Source organism: Anguilla rostrata, chromosome 10 (assembly GCF_018555375.3).
Source record: "Anguilla rostrata isolate EN2019 chromosome 10, ASM1855537v3, whole genome shotgun sequence".
Classification (NCBI taxonomy): domain Eukaryota; kingdom Metazoa; phylum Chordata; class Actinopteri; order Anguilliformes; family Anguillidae; genus Anguilla; species Anguilla rostrata.
In genome coordinates, this window is record NC_057942.1 from 35,666,429 (window position 1) to 35,684,821 (window position 18,393).

The window sequence follows — 18,393 nt, forward strand, 5'->3', positions numbered from 1 at the left end:
TAGTACACCTTTACAAAAAAAAAACAGCAGCCTTAAGAGTTTTGTTAACAACAGCCATAAGTGCTGTAGGGCGAAAAAGAACATACAAGAACATACGATATAATAAATGCTCCTTACCTCTCTTACACTTGTGCGCAGAGCAGATGTTTGATCATTACCAGTGATGCAAATCAAGTCAGCAGGACAAAACATTCATTCGTCAACGTAATTGACTCCACAAAAGGCTAGCTGGCGAATAAAAGACGAACCGTGATACGAAGTGCGAAATCAAATGATTTGTTCAAATTGTAACATTAATTTGAGAACGTTATGAGTATACAATATTCCTGATAAGCAGTTTGACCCGCCTTATCAGAATAACAACCAATGGAAATGCAACGATCCTGGATGTTTCTTCGATCCCGGAGATGGGTCTGAATGCAGTTCATTGGTCCGAATACATGTTGGAAAGAGGAAGTATTGATGTTTAGCTAGCTGGCTGCGCTAAAAAGAATTATCGGATGTCTTGCCTCATGTCAAGAATTTAGAAGTCAGTAAATAATAGAAAAAACTGGGTACTGGTAGATCGCATTTTAATTGTCTGTGGCTTAAAAACAAAAAAAACTTTTCGAACTTCATGTTTTTTTTTTCTCCGAAGAGCAATGGACTGCGAACTGACAATGCGTGAGAAAGTGATTGTGGTCTCATAAAACACTCAGGCTGGTTGGAAAGCCTGCAGAGCAAAGTTTGCCTAGCCAAATTAGGTAACGGTAACTTGTAATTTTGATTTTGTGACAAAAGCAGACGAGTGGAATTCTGTCACATTGGCAATTCGTGATAATCTCAAATGGAATCGTTTCAAAACGGTAAGTTGGATGCTAGGGTGAGGCACTGTCAGCTAGCATGCAGGCTAACCTGCCAAGTAAGTTTCTGTATATGTTTACTGTCAGCCTAGCTACGCAACGTCAAAAGAGCCAAATTAATATAAATGTTACACCTTGCTAGCCAAGAAACTATAGCGGCTGGGAAACTAACCAAGCGCATACTAAGTTCAACATGTAACTTATGAGCTCTGTTTTAACAGCTCAATGAAAGGTCACATTATTAAGCTAGTTTTACGTTAGCTTACTGGCTAACGTCAAGTTAGCTAGCATAAGTGTTGACAACAGGAAGCAGCCAGGTGATTTCCCCTAACTGGATGTGATGGCTAACTAGATAGTCGCCTTGCTAAATGGCTAACGAAGCTAATGTGTTTCGTAGTAACGGCGTTGTTCCTCTTGCTAACTATTTAGCAAGCAAGCAAGCAGTCAGCTACCTCGGCTAGTGTTTGCTATATTGGCTACAAAAGCGCGACCCAGCTGTGAAAGTAGAAGGCACTTGCTAGCTAAATAGGCTAACGTTAGCTACAATAGATGACAGGTCAAACAAACGTTAATATACGATGGTAACGTTAGTGAAGTTGATCAGTTGACTGTTGTTATGTTGATTTAGTTGTAAAGTTAAGTTAGGCATTGTATTTGTTGAACTTGAATCAGCAGGTGTTCGGACAAGCACATGTCAGAACTAACGTTAATAATAGCCAGATCTAGCATGGTGTTGTCGGAACAGTCTGCACCTGCTGGCTTATTGGTTAGCTTGCTCGCTGGCCATCTTTAATTAATGTTAACGTTAGCAGATACGACATCCTGCTTAATGTCATGGCACATTTGTATCATAACGTTACACGGTTTAGCTATCTAAATGCGTTAAAGCTCTGCTTTAGGACATTCATGTTTACTATTATTAGAAAGTGAACTCTGTCAGGCACATGCAATGCTTTGTAATGCTCATTAGCTAGACTTGCCAGTACAGACGCCGTAACATGGGTAAAGTTAGCATATTGCAAAATAGCATTATCCTTTGCGGAGGCTTACTTTATTTGACAGTACTGATTGAATGTATTGAACAGTTTGGCATATTTGTTCAATCTGCCTTAATTTAATCTCTGATACCATAGATCTGGATATCCATCACTGGACCTGGAGTGCATATATGTTCTTGGTTTTTGCTACCCTAATAATAAATAAATAATTATATATTAGGCTTACTGAGTGCAGGTGATAATGAGTTGAAGGTACACAACCCATTCAACATTCATTTAGTAATCCAAACTCTTGCAATCTTAACACAATTATCAATCTTATGAAATAGCCTATACAGTGCCCTTCTTAATGTTTGGGAAGACTTTTCTTGATTTGACTCTCTACTCCACAATTTTAGATTTATAATCAAACACTTCTCAATTTTTATTAGAGGATATTTTTATACATTTTGGTGTAGAAAGTACAGCACTTTATACATAGTCCCCCCATTTCAAGGGAATATCGATGTACACTTGAGGTTACAGTTTGTATGGAAATATTAAAATATTCTTAAAAGACAGTTTAGGAGAAATTAGGCTATATCTCAAGGAATAGGCTCTATTTAAGGATGTGTTGGCAATACATGTGCATGGTGTTTAATTCTTCCAGCATACTCATGATTTGTATAGTCTACGTGTCTGAGTTTAGCAAAGCTTTGTATTCCATCCTTAGAGTAATGAAACCCTGCCTCTATATTTAATAGACCACTTCAAAGTTTGTGAACAGTAATGACGTAACAAAGATGCGTGCACGTTTTGGCAACGGAGCAATGTTGGAAGGCAAGCTGAGTGACTGCTAAGCAGCTAAACTTCCAGGGCAAGTTATCTTAGAAAATCCTCCAGATCCCTATGGTATAACCGACTGACACTTTGGCATGTCACAAATGACTGAGGGCCCTTTTTATAAGCATTGTGGATTGCACCTAAATATTTTTGCAAACAAAACCCCTGCCCTAAAAAGATGAGGAAAAATTGTTCTCCAGTTTTTGTACTGCTGATATACAGATCCTTCCACAAGCAATGGCATCCCCAACGAAGATGCTGTCACTGTCATACTTTGTGTAGATTAAAATTTTATTTTCAGGGATGTGAGGCTGGGGGCCTGTGGGCCAGTAGAGCAATGCCTCTGGTAGAGGATATCATGAAGTGGTTCCCTGATGAGTGGCCAGATATAGACTTTTTTTTTTTTTTATGGCTCCAAAATAGGGCTTAGGTGGTGACTTTATAAAGAGAAAAAGTTATCATCCTTGTTTTGTACCTGTTCCTTTACAGTAGCATGAAAGGAATTTCCAAAATAAAAGCTCTTGGTGTAAATTATATATCAAGGTCTCCACCTACTGTATTGTTTTCTGTGAAGTTCCATCAACAGTACTCACTGCAGACAGACCCAAAGCCCAGTCAGTGTAAAAGATAAAAATAAACTGCTTAGAAAGTTGTCTGTTATTTGCACAATAATGTTTTAGTTCTTCCAGCCTTTTATTTTGAATGTGCCCTGAGTTGGTAATTGTATGTAGTGCTCAGCTCTCTTGCTATTAATAGGCAGTTTCTCCTCTTCGGTAGGATAGATTTGAGTTTAGCATCACTGCATTGCTTGCCCTCAAATGACCTCAATTATTCCTTTTTCTGTGTCAAGCAATTCCGAGAATTGACTACTCCCAGAATTTGCTCACAGGATACACAGTTGCTTTATTTTGTGTGCAGAAACAATGACTGACTCTGGAAGACCAGGCTAGCCACAGGATTGTGGGGAAAATTCAATTTGAAAAGGCACATTATGAACTGTCCCTTGGGAGAGGTTTTATTATAAAGTAAAGGCCATATTGTTACAATGTAAGTGAGTGAGTCTGAGGAACCTCTGCTCTCTGTTTTTTTGTAGTATTGATCTTGATTGCATTTCAATTGAACAATGGTCAGTCAGACAAAGGACATAGATATTTTTAAATTTCTATTTATTTGTTTTGGATTAGGATTGCTTGTTTTGGTTAAATAATTTTCAAAGCATATTTTAAACATCTAAGAACCTATTGACCCAAGCTTTTGAAGTTTTGTTTAGATTAGAGATAAGAACTCCCAAGTCGCTGTGCTTAGAAGTTTTTGAATCTGAAGTCTGTGTCTTATTATTGTAGGGGGTGGGTGGCTAGTGTTCATGGACTGTATACTCAAGTTGAGTGTCTGTTTTAGCAACTTTCATAGCTTTAGATTGCTGATGAAGTTCTTTTTCTGTCACTTTGACTGATGGCTTTAGCCAAGTCATTTTCTGGAGTTTGAGTTCTGTGTTTTCAGTTGTATCTTTGTGTTTTCAATGCCACCTCCAGACCGGGCCTCACTGCCTAGGAACATGATTGAAAACAGCATGTTTGAAGAGGAGCCGGACGTGGTGGATTTAGCCAAAGACACCCCCGTGTACCCCCTGGATCCCGAAGACGTGGCTTACGAGCCGCGCAGCTCCCGGCTGCTCGTGCGGGGGCTGGGGGAGAACGACCTGGACGAAGAGGAGGAAGACTACGAGTCCTCGGCCCGCCTCCTCGGCATGTCCTTCATGAACCGTAGCGCCAACCTCCGCGGCAACACCTCCCCCTACATCCGCCAGGACCTCTCGGGGTCCTGCTCCATGCCCTCGGCTCGGACTCTTGTGGTGGGGGTGTTTGTCCTGGTGCTAGTCGCCTCCGTGGCCATGGTCATTTACTTTTTGCCCAAGTGCACGTTCACCAAGGAGGGCTGTCACAAGGGCAACGCCACCATGGAGCTAATCTACCCCATCTCCACCAACGGAGAGCTCTTCCCCTGGACCGAGCTGAGGTTGCCAGCCAAAGTCCGGCCCGTCCATTACGACCTCTTAATCCACCCCAATCTGACGGACATGACATTCCAGGGTAAGGTTTCCATCACAGTTGAAATTGCAGAAGACACCAAGACGGTTGTGCTTCATGCTGCTGACATGAAGGTCACCAGGGCCATGTTTCAAGACAAAGAGATCAAGATTCTGGAATACAAGCCTTGGCAGCAGATTGCCATCAAGCTCCCAGAGGACCTTAAGAAGGGAAAATCATATGTTCTTACCCTGGAGTACGATGCAAACCTCTCAACCAGCTACGATGGCTTCTACAACAGCTCCTACAATGACAAGACTGGTGCTACAAGGTAACTTTTCCCCCTTTTCTAGCAGTGTGAAATTAGCATTTTTACATAGGAGAGTACTCTGCTGCTGTTGAATCTTTGTGCCCATGTGAATCTGTTGACGGTCAAGACACTCAGCTTGTTTATTTTTGATTACATGAGTCTGGTTAATTCCTAAATTGATGCAAATTCCATATTTGTTGAAATCTTTAGATTGTCCAACTGGGTTCTTTGTTTATTGTCCTTGAGCCTGGTTATACCCTAAGGTCAGACCTTCTCTATAGAGTCTGTATGAATCAATTATATTCATTTTTTCCAGCTCAGTGCATTAATTGACCAGAGCTTCTGGCCTGCCAAGAGTGACCTTTGTCTGTGCAGTTTCCATTTGCAAAAGCAGATAAAGAAAGAGGCGGTTCATGTGTACTTCAGTGCGCAGCAACCCATTTATTTGCTTTGCAGATTTCTAGCAGATTATTTTTTTCCACTGCTACTTTATATTTTATGTGTAATTCTATTATGCATCTAGACTATTTTTAAAGTGCCTTGCGCAAGAGTGCAAGAACAGGCTCTCCCGGCATTCAAACTTGCAGCCTTTCGGATCGAAGTCACTACATCAGTAACTACATCAGCACCATAACAGCCAATTAGGCTACTTGCTTTCTAGGAATTCTAGCAAAGCTTACTTTAGGAATGAATTGTGTTAACGAATGCAGCTTCGATGTGTTGCGTCTGCTCTGATATTCTGGGTCTTTTTTATTTATGTATGTATTTTTTAATTTGTTGGTTTCTATGACACTCTCGCACACAGGGTCCTGGCAGCAACGCAGTTTGAGCCTCTCGGTGCCCGGAAGGCTTTCCCGTGCTTCGACGAACCGGCGTTCAAAGCTACTTTCCTAATTAAGATAAAGCGAGATCCTGGATACATCAGCCTTTCAAACATGCCCAGGGTAGCAATTCATTTGCGCTTAATTAACCTCCGCTGATGTCGATATGTAAAGATACATTTATATATCGATCGAAAAAAGCCTTGCCTAAGGACAAGGTTCTGTGTCTGGGCCAACTTCCTTAATGAGACAGGCCTTGTTATTTGTGTATGTTTTGTTAACACAAAATGAGTATTTGTTGCATTATAGGCTACTATTTGTGTATAACTGTATAGCCTACCAGTGTGATTAAATGTACAGATTTTAAATAGCAGGTCAAAGCATCATAATGCTATATGAAGTAAAAGTGTACCTATATTTAACCCTCGAAGATTACTGAAAATTTTAAATCTTAAATTGTGACTACCCAGATGCTTGTCTCTTGATTGATATTTTACATGTTAGTCTGGAGAGGACAAAAAAAAACAACATTTTTTTTTGTTTAGAACAAAACCACAAAATTGCCAGATGGGCTTTTTCAAGACGAATTTGAAAAAAGTGTGATAATGAGCACCTACCTGGTTGCTTTCGTTGTGGCCAACGAAACGCAATTCACGAGCACCAGCACGAATGTTTCTGGTACACTGGTAAGCATTACCATTCTTTCATAATTATACAGCGTTAATATACTTCCGTTATTTAAACTGCTGCTATTAGATTTTTGAGTTGAAATTGATAACTCGGGATCATGCGATTTACCCAGAGGTTACCTAACGTGTACTTCCATTATGATCCTTCTCATAATTTTTCAGTTCTTTCTAAGCAGACAGGAAAGCAGTGTTCAGGTTTAGAATCGCTTCTTTGGTTGAACACTTTAACTTTATTGAGAAAGACAGCGTTTAAATTGACCGAACGTGCAGCACATCCTGTACAGTATTGTTATGTCTGTGTTACCCCGTTCTCCCCAAGGTGTCTGTGTATTCGGTTCAAGAGAAGGATCAGATCAAGTACGCCTTGGAAACTGGGGCCAAGCTGCTGGAATTCTACAACAATTTTTTTGGCATCAAGTACCCTTTAAACAAATTAGGTAATTCCTTCCCTTTGTGGTCTAAAAATAACTTTTAATGATTGATTGTGCTGAAGGAGCATAGTTGAGAAACTTTAGTTTGCAGTAATGGCATTGCCCACCTAAAGAAGAGCTGATAAAATGACTGATGACTATTTGATGAAATTAACTGTATATTATAGTAAATCTTGAATTGTTCTGAGGACTGTAGAACACATTATGTTGCATTATGCATACTAATGGTAAAGTTTTTTTTTTTTTTAATTTTGTATACAGAGCCAAACATTTTATTTGAGAGTGTCTATTTGCCTGTGACCTTAAATTCATAACGCTTCAGTGAGCACAAACATTCCGTATTACATGTTGTGACTGTTTATATTGACAGACCTGGTGGCCATCCCCGACTTCCTGGCGGGAGCCATGGAAAACTGGGGGCTGATCACGTTCCGGGAGACGACTCTGCTCGTCGTGAACGAGTCTTCCATCCTGGACCGCCAGCTGGTCACATCCGTAATCGCCCATGAGCTGGCGCACCAGGTACTGCGGGGACCCCCCTCTTTCAGCCCCACGCTTCAGGGTTCCCCCACAGGAAATGGTCATAGTGGAAAGTGCTCATGGAGGGGGGGGAGATTCACCAAACTACATGCCGGTGTTGTTAATACAGAACTAGAGTTTCTTATGGAACTCTCTATCTGCTGTGAATATTGTTGATCACTAGCTAGCTAGTGATGGCTAGTTCGCTAACCTTAGTGCACGGTCCAGTGATTTACATAGATACAGTTAATGTTACGCCTATATTTATATAGTTTATGAGATGATTATATTATTAACTAGTCATTCCAAACAAACAAATGTTTTAATAGCTCCACTAATGGCACAGATGACATGTCACTTTCTCTTAAAAATGTCCAATAGGTTCCGAATTAATGTCAGTGACACCATTTTGCGCAGTCAGCATGTGATCTGCCAGCTCCACGGTACATCTAGGATCAGGTACTTTCACGCTCTTCTCTGTCGGCTCAATAGAAAAGTGAGTCCGACCTGTTCTCAGGCACACACCTCATTCTCCATCACATTAATCCCAGCGTCGTTCCCTCACCACCAGATGTCGTTGGTGAATTTCTCTTTGAGTTTTTACGGTTATGTAATATGATTTTTTTTTTTCTTTCCTGATGTCGTGCGCCATAAGGATCGGTTCCTCGTGAATTTATTCTGGCCGTGTAATTCGAAACATTCGCACGGTAGGCGGCGTTTCACGCTCAATTAGTTTCCCGCGATTGCATCGCGGCACCCACAGGAACGCTAGCTCTTATCGGAGTGGTTCGACTATGCGGGCGGGAATGGCGACTTTGAAGAATTTCCCATCAGTGCTTTCATAATGAACACCTGTCGAAAGCAGCCGGATTCACTGGCCTTAATGGCGAACGCTCCCTTAAGCCTTCCCTTTGAGTAGGACCCTCACGTACTACTTCACAGACAGACTTTTATATAAATGCGTACTTCCTTTTTTCATCCACAGCAGGCCCTGCAGTTGATTGAATGGATAATTTAACGTTTTAGCTTTTTTGTTGTTGTGTTTGTTTTTCAGTGGTTTGGTAACCTTGTCACCATGAAGTGGTGGAACGACCTTTGGCTAAACGAAGGCTTCGCGACGTACATGCAGTACACCTCCATCATGAAAGTATTCCCAGACCTGAAAATCGTAAGTTTGCATCCTAATTGAATCTTTTTTTTTTTTTAATTTCTGTGGAATGGCCGGTTAGATGGGTTAGCCTGTGCCTTTCAGACAGACTTTGCAGAGTGCTCTGAGCACAATGGCATGTCAGGCGACAGGGTTTACTGTTTGTTTATAATGCTGCTGCATCAGGGGCTTACGCTTAAGAACAGTTCATCTGACCACCAGCCCTGCCTGCAGCTTTTAAACGGAAACATCGCGTGACTGCCGACTGGGGAATAGCAGGGCATTTTCCATTCTCTGTCCTAACTGCCAGAAATAGATTAACCCAGCATGACCGTTGTCCATGTCTGTAACCTTATACTGCATGTAGCTACTTACCCATTACATTAGATGCGCAGGACCTCCCAGAAGCCGTTGTCCTGCCAACAAACCAAAGTTTTTGAATGTTGAATGTTTTTTTTTGGTGTTTTTTTGGTATTTTGTGATTCAGGATTGCACATGACTAGCCTAAACCACACATACTGCTTATATCCATCCATTATCTAACCCGCTTATTCCTGTTCCGGGTCGTGGGGGGATTGGAGGCTATCCCATGGTGCATTATTGGAAGATGTCCCAGGATGCATTGGGCAACAGGCAGGAGTACATCCTGGACAGGGCGCTAATCCATCAGGGCCCTCGCACCAGTCACTCAAACAGTAATACTTACAGGCAATTTATAGAAACCCACGCGGACACTGGGAGAACACGAAAACTCCACCCAAAAAGGCCCTCGGTCAGGATTCGATTCGGTACCTCCTTGCTCTGAGACCACAGCGCTACTCACTGCACTACCCTGACCCCCCCATTATACCCCATATAACCCTTAATAATTTTGAGAATGTAAACCAGCGGTAGAGCAGACCAGGCCTAGACAGTGTAAATGAGGGACTGCTGTATTCTTCCAGGTGCTGAATGCAAAAGGGCACACCTGCCGTTTGGCAGAATGCAGTGGGAGGGCTCTGGATAACGCTTTGCAGCGGTTGAGGGCCGATCGAATCAGATCTGAGGATCACTGCCGCAGCTCCCGCAGGCAGTTATGTGCTCGAGGCCAGCGGGCACAGATAAGAGCGCAGCTGGCATCTGCCGTCCCTTTCACTGTCCTGCCCGCACTGCCGACGGGGTCACATGTTCGCTCGTGTCGCGCCAGCGCAGATACCATCTCGGGTTTGCCCGCCGTGGGTGAGGGCGCCGGGGAGATAAGAGGTGTCATTTGGACAGAAACTTAATTTATTTATTTATTTATTTTTTTTTGTTGTCTTTCTCCAGGGTGACGAGTTCTTGAGCACACGCTTCAGGGCTCAGGCCAGTGACGCGTTAAATTCGTCGCACCCCGTCTCCACCGCCGTGACCACTCCCGAGCAGGTGGAGGAAATGTTCGACTCCGTGTCCTATGAGAAGGTATGCGTTCAGTTGCACTTCTTGACTGTAATCGATACCGTCTTCGCGCGCTCAGAGCTGTTTGTGAAACGGCCTAATATTTTATTGACTTCATGAATCTGCTATGGGCTATTGGTAAAAATGTCAAAATGAAATGTGTGACAGAAAAAGGTAGGAAGTCATTTTGGGCTGACTCAGAAAGAGGGACTCACCCTTCTTGCTTATAAGACGCTCAAACCAGTGCGCGTGAAATTTGATATAAATGGGCCAATTAAATTTTTTCATGTTGAAGTGTGTTCCGGAAGGGTTGCAATGCTGTCTGTCGTTTTCCTCTCAAAAACTCCAGGGCGCTTCAATTTTGCACATGCTGAATTCAGTACTGTCTGAAGACAAATTCCGGGAAGGGATCATTGCGTATTTAAATACGTACAAAAGCAAGAACGCAGGAAGTGAGGACTTATGGAACAGCCTCTCCCAGGTACTGTTGCGTGTTTGCTTGTGGAGAACATGTGTGTATATTATAATACACAAGGAGCATAATTTCCTTAGCCATAATTATTTTTTGGAAGTTTATTCAGCCTATATTCTGTTGCAGAATGCAAAACTACACTCTTTGCCTTGCTAATAAACCCTTTTGAAGAGGGAAGCATGCGTGGCACTGTGTTAAAAATGATTACATTTCATTTTCATTATGTGCGTAATCCAAGTTGCTTACTTCACTGACACTCTTAACACTGTGGTCAATGAAACAGGAACCCTGTGGTTTCTTTCAGTGAAACCGGAAGGGTTATTTCTGTGAAATGCTGAAGGGGCTAAACTTTTGACTCCTAGTCCTAGTTGCTTATATTTGCAGTCGTTAATTTTTCTGCTGCTGCGTAACTTTACACCGTCCTTCTGCTGCTCAGTTTTCAAGACCAGCGTCAACGTCAGTCATCGAGGAGCAGCAGTTAATCGTGCTTGTCCTGATAAGCAGGGTTCCCATGCATCATGGGAAAACCTGGAATTTTTAATGCAGTTTTCTAGTCTTGGGAAATGAGGAAATTGCCTAAATGTTCTGAAAAATCTAATCCCCTCCGTGTTTTTGGCGTACACCGATGTGGTACTCATGCGATTGGTCCAGGGTTGGCAAGTCTGCACTTGCATTCTTCAGTAGTGAGATGAGAGCTCTGTGCTTTCAGACGAATTTGTCGCTAAGTTATGTTTTAAATTTATGCTGAACTTTCCGAGTATCCCTGCCAACAGCCCTCATTTCTGGGCCAAGGCGATTGGGGATATAAAGGACTTTTTGCAGTTTCACAGCATTTATAAAAAATGGAAACCAACAGGAAATAGCATAAACGAGTTGTATAAAGGGCTAGTATTCAGCCAGGAGATATTTACCCAAGTCTGTTTTTGACTAGACCGCAACAGCGAGGCCAGCCTAACAAACGCAAATGTCTGTGACTGAGTGATGAAGTTACACCATTGGTCAGCCCAGTTAAGAAGTTACACCATTGGTCGGCCGGATCGTGTGTTAGGTCCAGCCATATACTAGGTTTTGACCTGGTCTCGTTTTCCAGGTAGCAGGGCAGTCCTTCGGCGTGGCGGAGATGATGAAGACGTGGACGCAGCAGAAGGGCTTTCCCCTGGTCACGGTGCGGAGGAACGGAACTCGCGTGAGGCTGACGCAGGAGCACTTCCTTCTCACGCCGGACCCCACCAACTCCACAGCCACGCCCGTGTCCGAGTACGTCCATAGATTTTCCTGCTTCTTCAGTTTAAAATGTCTGCGTTTAAAGTGACATTTTCTCAGTTTAAACGTGGCGAAAGCTGAACTCTCTTCTTCCTCCTGCAGCGCGCTGTGGCACATTCCCCTGACTTACGTCAACGACAGCTGCAGTCTCGACCCGGGGTGCAAGCAAGTGATGTTCCTCACCGAAAAGACGAGTAAGCCCGTCCCCGATTCCGTTAAGACGTGGGTCAGCCGACGCGGCCTTCTGCACCGGCTTCTTCCGATCTGTCTCCGCCTTCCGTTCCGAGTCACGCTTCTGTTCTCCTCCGTAGTGACTCTGGACATCCCGGAAGGCGTGGCGTGGCTGAAGTTTAATTTTAAGAACGAGGGGTTCTACATCGTGCACTATGCGGAGGGGTGGAGGGAGCTCACTGACGCCTTAAAGGACAAACCCGCTGTTCTGACGCCAGAAGACCGAGCTTCCCTTATCAACAACATCTTCGCCCTGTCCAGGTATGCCGGTGTCTGTTATCTGACACCAGAACCAGAGGCCACGAGTGATGCAGGCTTCGCGGTGGCATCCCGATTCTGATTTGTGGGGATAAATGTTATTTTCTGGGTGGCTTGAATCCTCTCCTTTGGTTTGACTGGTTTTTTCAGACTGGGGAAGGTGTCCTTCAGGCAAGTTATCAACCTCCTGGGCTATATCAGGAAAGAGACGGAAACTGCTCCTGTAATGGAGGCTCTGCTCCAGCTGGATCACATCTACAGGCTTCTGGAGAAAAAACAAGATTTGCCACTGATTGCAAGGATGCAGGTACCTTCGAGATGAACGACCTTCTTCCAGGACATTTATGCTCCTTAGCTGCTAGTTATTGTTCACATTTGGGCACTCGGGAGCTCTTTAGGCCTGAGTGAAAGGCAGGGACAGTGACGTCACAGGTAACGCGTATTGCCGCACAAGGCAGAAAGATTTGCTTGCGGTTTTCGTGAAGAGCGTTTCTTAAACGGCCAAATCTTTGCTTTTTTGTCCCGCTGCCTCTTTTGGAAACAGGTTTTCGTTTTCAACCACTTCGGGGAGTTGATGGACAGTCAGGTTTGGGAGGAGGGGGCTTCCGTTTCCCAGGAAAACCTGAGGTCGTCCCTCCTGGAGCTGGCGTGCAATTACAACAGGGAGAACTGCACGGAGAACGCCAAGCGCATCTTCGACAAGTGGGTGGCCTCCAACAGAACAGAGAGGTAAGGAAAGCCATGGAATGCATGGTAGAGCTAGCCTTATGCCCAGATGAACAGGGGGAAATGCTACAGAGCTCTATGCGCTGTACTGCAAGATCGCCAGTGTAGTTGGTAGCATGCGGGCAATGCTATGTGCTGTAGCAAGCGGGCAATGCTATGTGCTGTAGCAGCGGGTAATGCTATGTGCTGTAGCAAGCGGGAATGCTATGTGCTGTAGCAGGGGTATGCTATGTGCTGTAGCAGCGGTAATGCTATGTGCTGTAGCAGCGGGTAATGCTATGTGCGTAGCATGCGGGCAATGCTATGTGCTGTAGCAAGCGGGCAATGCTATGTGCTGTAGCAAGGCGGTAATGCTATGTGCTGTAGCAGGCGGAATGTATGTGCTGTAGCAGCGGGTAATGCTTGCTGTAGCATGCGGGTAATGCTATGTGCTGTAGCAAGCGGGCAATGCTATGTGCTGTAGCAGGCGGGTAATGCTATGTGCTGTAGCAAGCGGGTAATGCTATGTGCTGTAGCAAGCGGGTAATGCTATGTGCTGTAGCAGGCGGGTAATGCTATGTGCTGTAGCAAGCGGGCAATGCTATGTGCTGTAGCAAGCGGGTAATGCTATGTGCTGTAGCAGGCGGGTAATGCTATGTGCTGTAGCAAGCGGGTAATGCTGTGCGCTGTAGCAAGCGGGTAATGCTATGTGCTGTAGCAAGCGGGTAATGCTATGTGCTGTAGCAAGCGGGTAATGCTATGTGCTGTAGCAAGCGGGTAATGCTATGTGCTGTAGCAAGCGGGTAATGCTATGTGCTGTTGCAAGCGGGTAATGCTATGTGCTGTACTACAGGATAGCCGGTGTAGTTTCTAGCATGCGGATGATGCTATGTGCTGTACTGCAGGATACCCGGTGATCTCCGGAGGGTAGTGTACTCAGTGGGCGCTCAGACGGAGCCTGGCTGGCTGACCTTGCTGGAGGCCTACAGGTACTCCCGGGTCGAGGCGGAGAAACGCAAGATCCTGCAAGCGCTGGCCAGCTCGCAGGCCGTGATGCACATCGTGTGGTGAGTCTGGAGCTTTAGCGTTCTCCCCCCCCTCCATTTTAACAGTTATCCTCCTTTTCATCATTCGGGTTCTTATGGAATGGCGGCCTGCCTTGGACTCTGTTGGGTTGGTTTTTCGCCTACAGGTTGATGAAGGCCACTCTGGAAGGCAGCCTGGTTCAGACGCAGGAGCTCCCGATAATCATCGACACGATATGCCGGAACTTTCCTGGTCACTTGTACGCCTGGGACTTCGTCAAGGAGAACTGGGACGAAATCACTAAGAAGTAGGCGGGGCATGGATAAGATGCGCTTGTACCGATTTGGCTTATGACGTTTCCCAGCAATACTTGCATGATTTTTGTAATGAGCGTAAAATTTCCTTTCTATGGGCCAATCCTGAGCAGTCATTTTTATAAGATCTCTAGTTGCTTCACATTTACATTTATTCTTTATGCATTTTTGCCTGTGTGTTTTTGAGAGAAACTAGTATATTGATCTGTCTCTACCTACTGCGGCATCCTGTTTTTTTTCCCCATCCCTGCTCTGTCTAGGTTTCCCTTGGGGTCATTTTCCTTGCAAAGGATCATAACATCCACGACCTCCCAGTTTTCCTCGAAGGCGCACCTTTTGGAGGTCGGTGGAAAATCTTTTAACTGCTTGTTATTGTTCACATTTGGGCAGCCATTTTTCAGTTTGTCCTGGATCATGCATCCAGCGTGTTCTTGAGCCTTGGAAAATCTCGTTTTTGTAGGTGCAGAACTTTTTCGGATCGCTCAAAGAGAAAGGTGCCCAGCTGAGGAGCGTCCGGGAGGCTACGGAGACGATCAAGTTGAACATGCGGTGGATGGACGACAACCGGGAGACGCTGTGGCTCTGGCTATAGGCCGGTGGTCGGTACGGTCCACACGGTAGCGCCTCAACCATTTTTTTTTTTTAAAAACAATTGTTTTAACCCCCTAGCGATGTCATCGAGGCAGAGAGGCTGTTTGCACTATTAGGAGTTCTAGCTAGCTCAGGTCCTCACTTTGTTCGTTTGCGTTCGAGTCGCGTCGGGGCAGAACTCACTGTGAGATCCCTGCGTCGTCCCGCTGCAGACCAAACCGTAGATTTTTTTGTAAAGGTGTTACCTTGCCTTGTTACTGTGCCCGTCGCAAAAATGAGGCACCCCACCCGGACGCGTGAGACGTGATGTCACCGCGGGAGGCTAATTCAGAGGTTTCACTCCACAAGTTACATTCGCCCAGGAATAATGGTGCACTCCTATTGCGTAATGATTGTATTTAAACGATGGTTTTTACGGATGTTTAGCCTTTGAAATGTGCATAAATTGTCCTTTAGGACTATTAATTTACACTGTGCAATCTATGTGAGAGTCGAGGGTTTTGCGATGCTTGTAAACTTGTAATTTTAATGTATATCGTTCCTTTAAAGCAGATCTGCACCTGAACATCTTCTGCCGTTTTGACAGATTACATTCTGTGCTTTCGCTTGAAGGTGTGTGTTCAGTTGTATATATGGCGTGTAAAGATTTTTGAAGGCTTGCACATATGATTCTTTTTTTTTTTCATCCTTCAATGCAAAAGCAATGGCTGCAATGTTGGGGGTTTATGGAATGTATGCCAACCTTTCAAGTTGATTTCGTCACCGTTTTTGGCCGGAAATCAATTCCATGAAATCATGGCTCAGATTTATTTGGAATGTCAGTGGTACGGGGAGAGCCAGCTGTAAGCTCTGGCTTCTCTTGTCTTTGTCAGGTGACCACAGCTGTTATTATGGATTCACTGTCCTGCTGGAAGCCTTACTGATTACCCAAAAGAGTTACAGTCCATGGTGTTTTTCTGGACAGATGCATTAACCATGCACTGTCATTTAAAAAAATATAATGAACAGAAACCCCCCAACAAGATGAGGGAACATCGAAGGCATTTCTAACTTTCCAGTTCTGAAAGCGCACAAGATATTTTGCTGAGATGCGCCTCATCGTGACGGTCCTTTGCGAGATTTAAAAACTACTTTAACTTTAGCTTTATAAGATTATATATTTTTTTAAATGGTAAGTGGTTTGGTTTTTACACTGTTGGGTTAGCATTAGTAGAAAGTATAATGTTGTGCCCAAAAATGGCTGTTTAACAGCTGTTGAATCACAGGTAAACTGTAGGCCCAGAATTGCTCGTATATGAAAGTACAGCTGTTATCCACTGGCATCTTTCCAGGGCTCTATGAGGAGGAACCGGAGGACCCATAGGCTCATATAAATTCACATTACAGGTCTAAATGCTCAATTACAAATTTTTGCTCACACCTGAAAAAACCTGCATGCATTAACAACAACAAAACAAAAAAAAACATAATTTGTGAGACAGTTCGTTATGGAAACAAACAAAATGGCGGTGCTAGCATTGATCGAGGGCGTGTTCCGAAACACCTTACTTGCTTACTGAGCATACAAGTTGTATACAGCTTGTACAGTACAGATACCCAATAGCAGGCAAGTTAGCCGTTTTGCACATGGCCCGAGATTATTTGCTGTGGAGGTCGGCTGAAGCTTCATGAGCTGTTGAGGATCGGGGCGAGAAGGTGGAGTAAGAGTAAGAGTGATAAGGATAGCGATCGGTACCGAGCAGCCAAGTGTGGCGTTAAAAAAAGCACACGAATTCCGATCGTCAGCTCTCGCAGCGGGCGCTTGGTGTCAGGTTGGATGCGTATCTAGGACCGCATCGAACTGGACGTGGCCCAGATCTCGTGCGGGAAGATCAGATTTTTGCCTTCACTCAGCTCAGAATGAAGTCAGATCTGTGACGCATTTTGGCAAAAAAAATAAATAGATAAAAATAAAAAATCTGATTTGGGCCACAGCCTGTAATCTGAACGTACTGTAGCCAAATTGGCACCCGAATACCTCAGTGCTTCAACGTTCACAGGTTGAATCATTGTATCAGTTTATTGATAGCTCTCACAAATTGAGTTGTTAAAAGGTCATGTTCTACATTTAAAAAATGATTAAAATGTTTTTCGTTTTCCTATTTCTTTAGCAAAAGGATTATACTTTTCAGTGCTGTTGGATGCAACTTTCTGGTCTCTTCTGCTCAGAAATATTTCTACACATGGAGCTTTTTAGATACATTTTGTTTGTGTAGAAAAATTGGGCTTTTGCTTTCCGGTTGACATGTTTTATTTGTTTTTGGTTTTGTGTTACAGTATTGTAATTTTGTAGGCCTTTAAATCACATACAACCTAGGCAGGTCTTATTTTAATTTGTTTTTCATTCTGTTACTTTGGTCACTCACCTATGTGCTGACATTGCTCTACAGGGATCGGTAATCTGCCCTCCAAATCCATGTTTTGCTTAAATGATTAAAATGTTTTAAGTGAAGGTTATTTTGGAAAATCATACAATTAAATGTGTCTTATTGTACAGTACATACCGCAGTGGAGAAGTAAGACTGAATCGTAATTGTCCAGTTCTACTTGATGTAAGATAATTATTGTTCTGTATCTGAATTTTTATTATATTTCCCAGTAATCTCCCTAGAAAAGCTTACACTTGGACTTTTTTTTTTGAGGTTAAAAAGGAGAATTTGTACTTCACGGCAGTGTTGAAGGACTGTAAATGCGGCATTTGTGTTCACTAGGCTTTCTTGATGCTAAGATGCTCAGGCCAAACCAAAAAAATAAAAAATAAAGATGAAAAATATTTTTAGGATTTTTTTGGATTCTGGCTTTTGTATTTGTATTTTATTTTATGACAAATAACAATTTCCAATTCCTAGCTATAGCGAATGGCAGGCCTAGCTATAGCGGATGGCAGGCCTAGCTATAGCGGATGGCTCGCCTAGCTATAGCGAATAGCAGCCTAGCTATAGCGAATAGCAGGCCTAGCTATTTTGGATGGTGCGCCTAGCTATAGTACAGTTCTCGAAACAGTGACAGTGCCTTCTGGGACCTTGACCGTGCACAACTGGCCAGAGTATAAGCGAGGTTAATGATACAGTGCTATATGAAAGATGAACCCCATCTTACTTGTACTGAACACAGGGAATGGTGTAAATTCTTTTAGCCTTGTACATAAATTAAAAATAACTACATTTGATAGTAGCAGTACTGCCACGAGGATACAATTAATTTGGAACTATTTCTTATTACAAGTGATTTGATTAACCAAGATAAACCACAATAGAAGGGAAACTATTAGCCAATGAATAAATAGACCATTGTGCACGTTGTGAAAATGGTGTTTTAGCAGGATGTGCCGTCTGGCAGACCTCAGAGGCAACCCAATCTGATTGGCTTCAGTGACAGGAAAAAAAAGGCATTGCATGTGATACCCCTCTTTAGGAATGGGGCGAATGTATTGACTCGTAAGACTGGTTAATGCATGATATACCTTTTTTTAATG

At 43.6% G+C, this 18,393-nt stretch overlaps 1 protein-coding gene across 2 annotated transcripts; it reads left to right on the forward strand.

Annotated features, from left to right (window-relative positions):
• Positions 1-416: 416 nt before the first annotated feature.
• On the forward strand, positions 417-17,700 carry lnpep (leucyl/cystinyl aminopeptidase). 2 transcript variants are annotated; one of them, XM_064296752.1, is made up of 18 exons: positions 417-845; positions 4,195-5,020; positions 5,805-5,943; positions 6,366-6,506; positions 6,829-6,946; positions 7,311-7,462; positions 8,514-8,627; positions 9,912-10,043; positions 10,369-10,500; positions 11,582-11,748; positions 11,857-11,948; positions 12,066-12,246; positions 12,394-12,550; positions 12,788-12,972; positions 13,854-14,015; positions 14,141-14,281; positions 14,549-14,630; positions 14,749-17,700. In XM_064296752.1, exons 1-18 carry the CDS (start codon positions 827-829, stop codon positions 14,878-14,880), a joined length of 3,072 nt encoding a protein of 1,023 aa, XP_064152822.1. In that variant the 5' UTR covers positions 417-826; the 3' UTR covers positions 14,881-17,700. The 2 variants fall into 2 exon arrangements, with proteins under 2 accessions (XP_064152822.1, XP_064152824.1); XM_064296754.1 differs by lacking the exon at positions 417-845 and adding an exon at positions 1,403-1,423.
• The last annotated feature ends 693 nt before the right edge of the window (positions 17,701-18,393 follow it).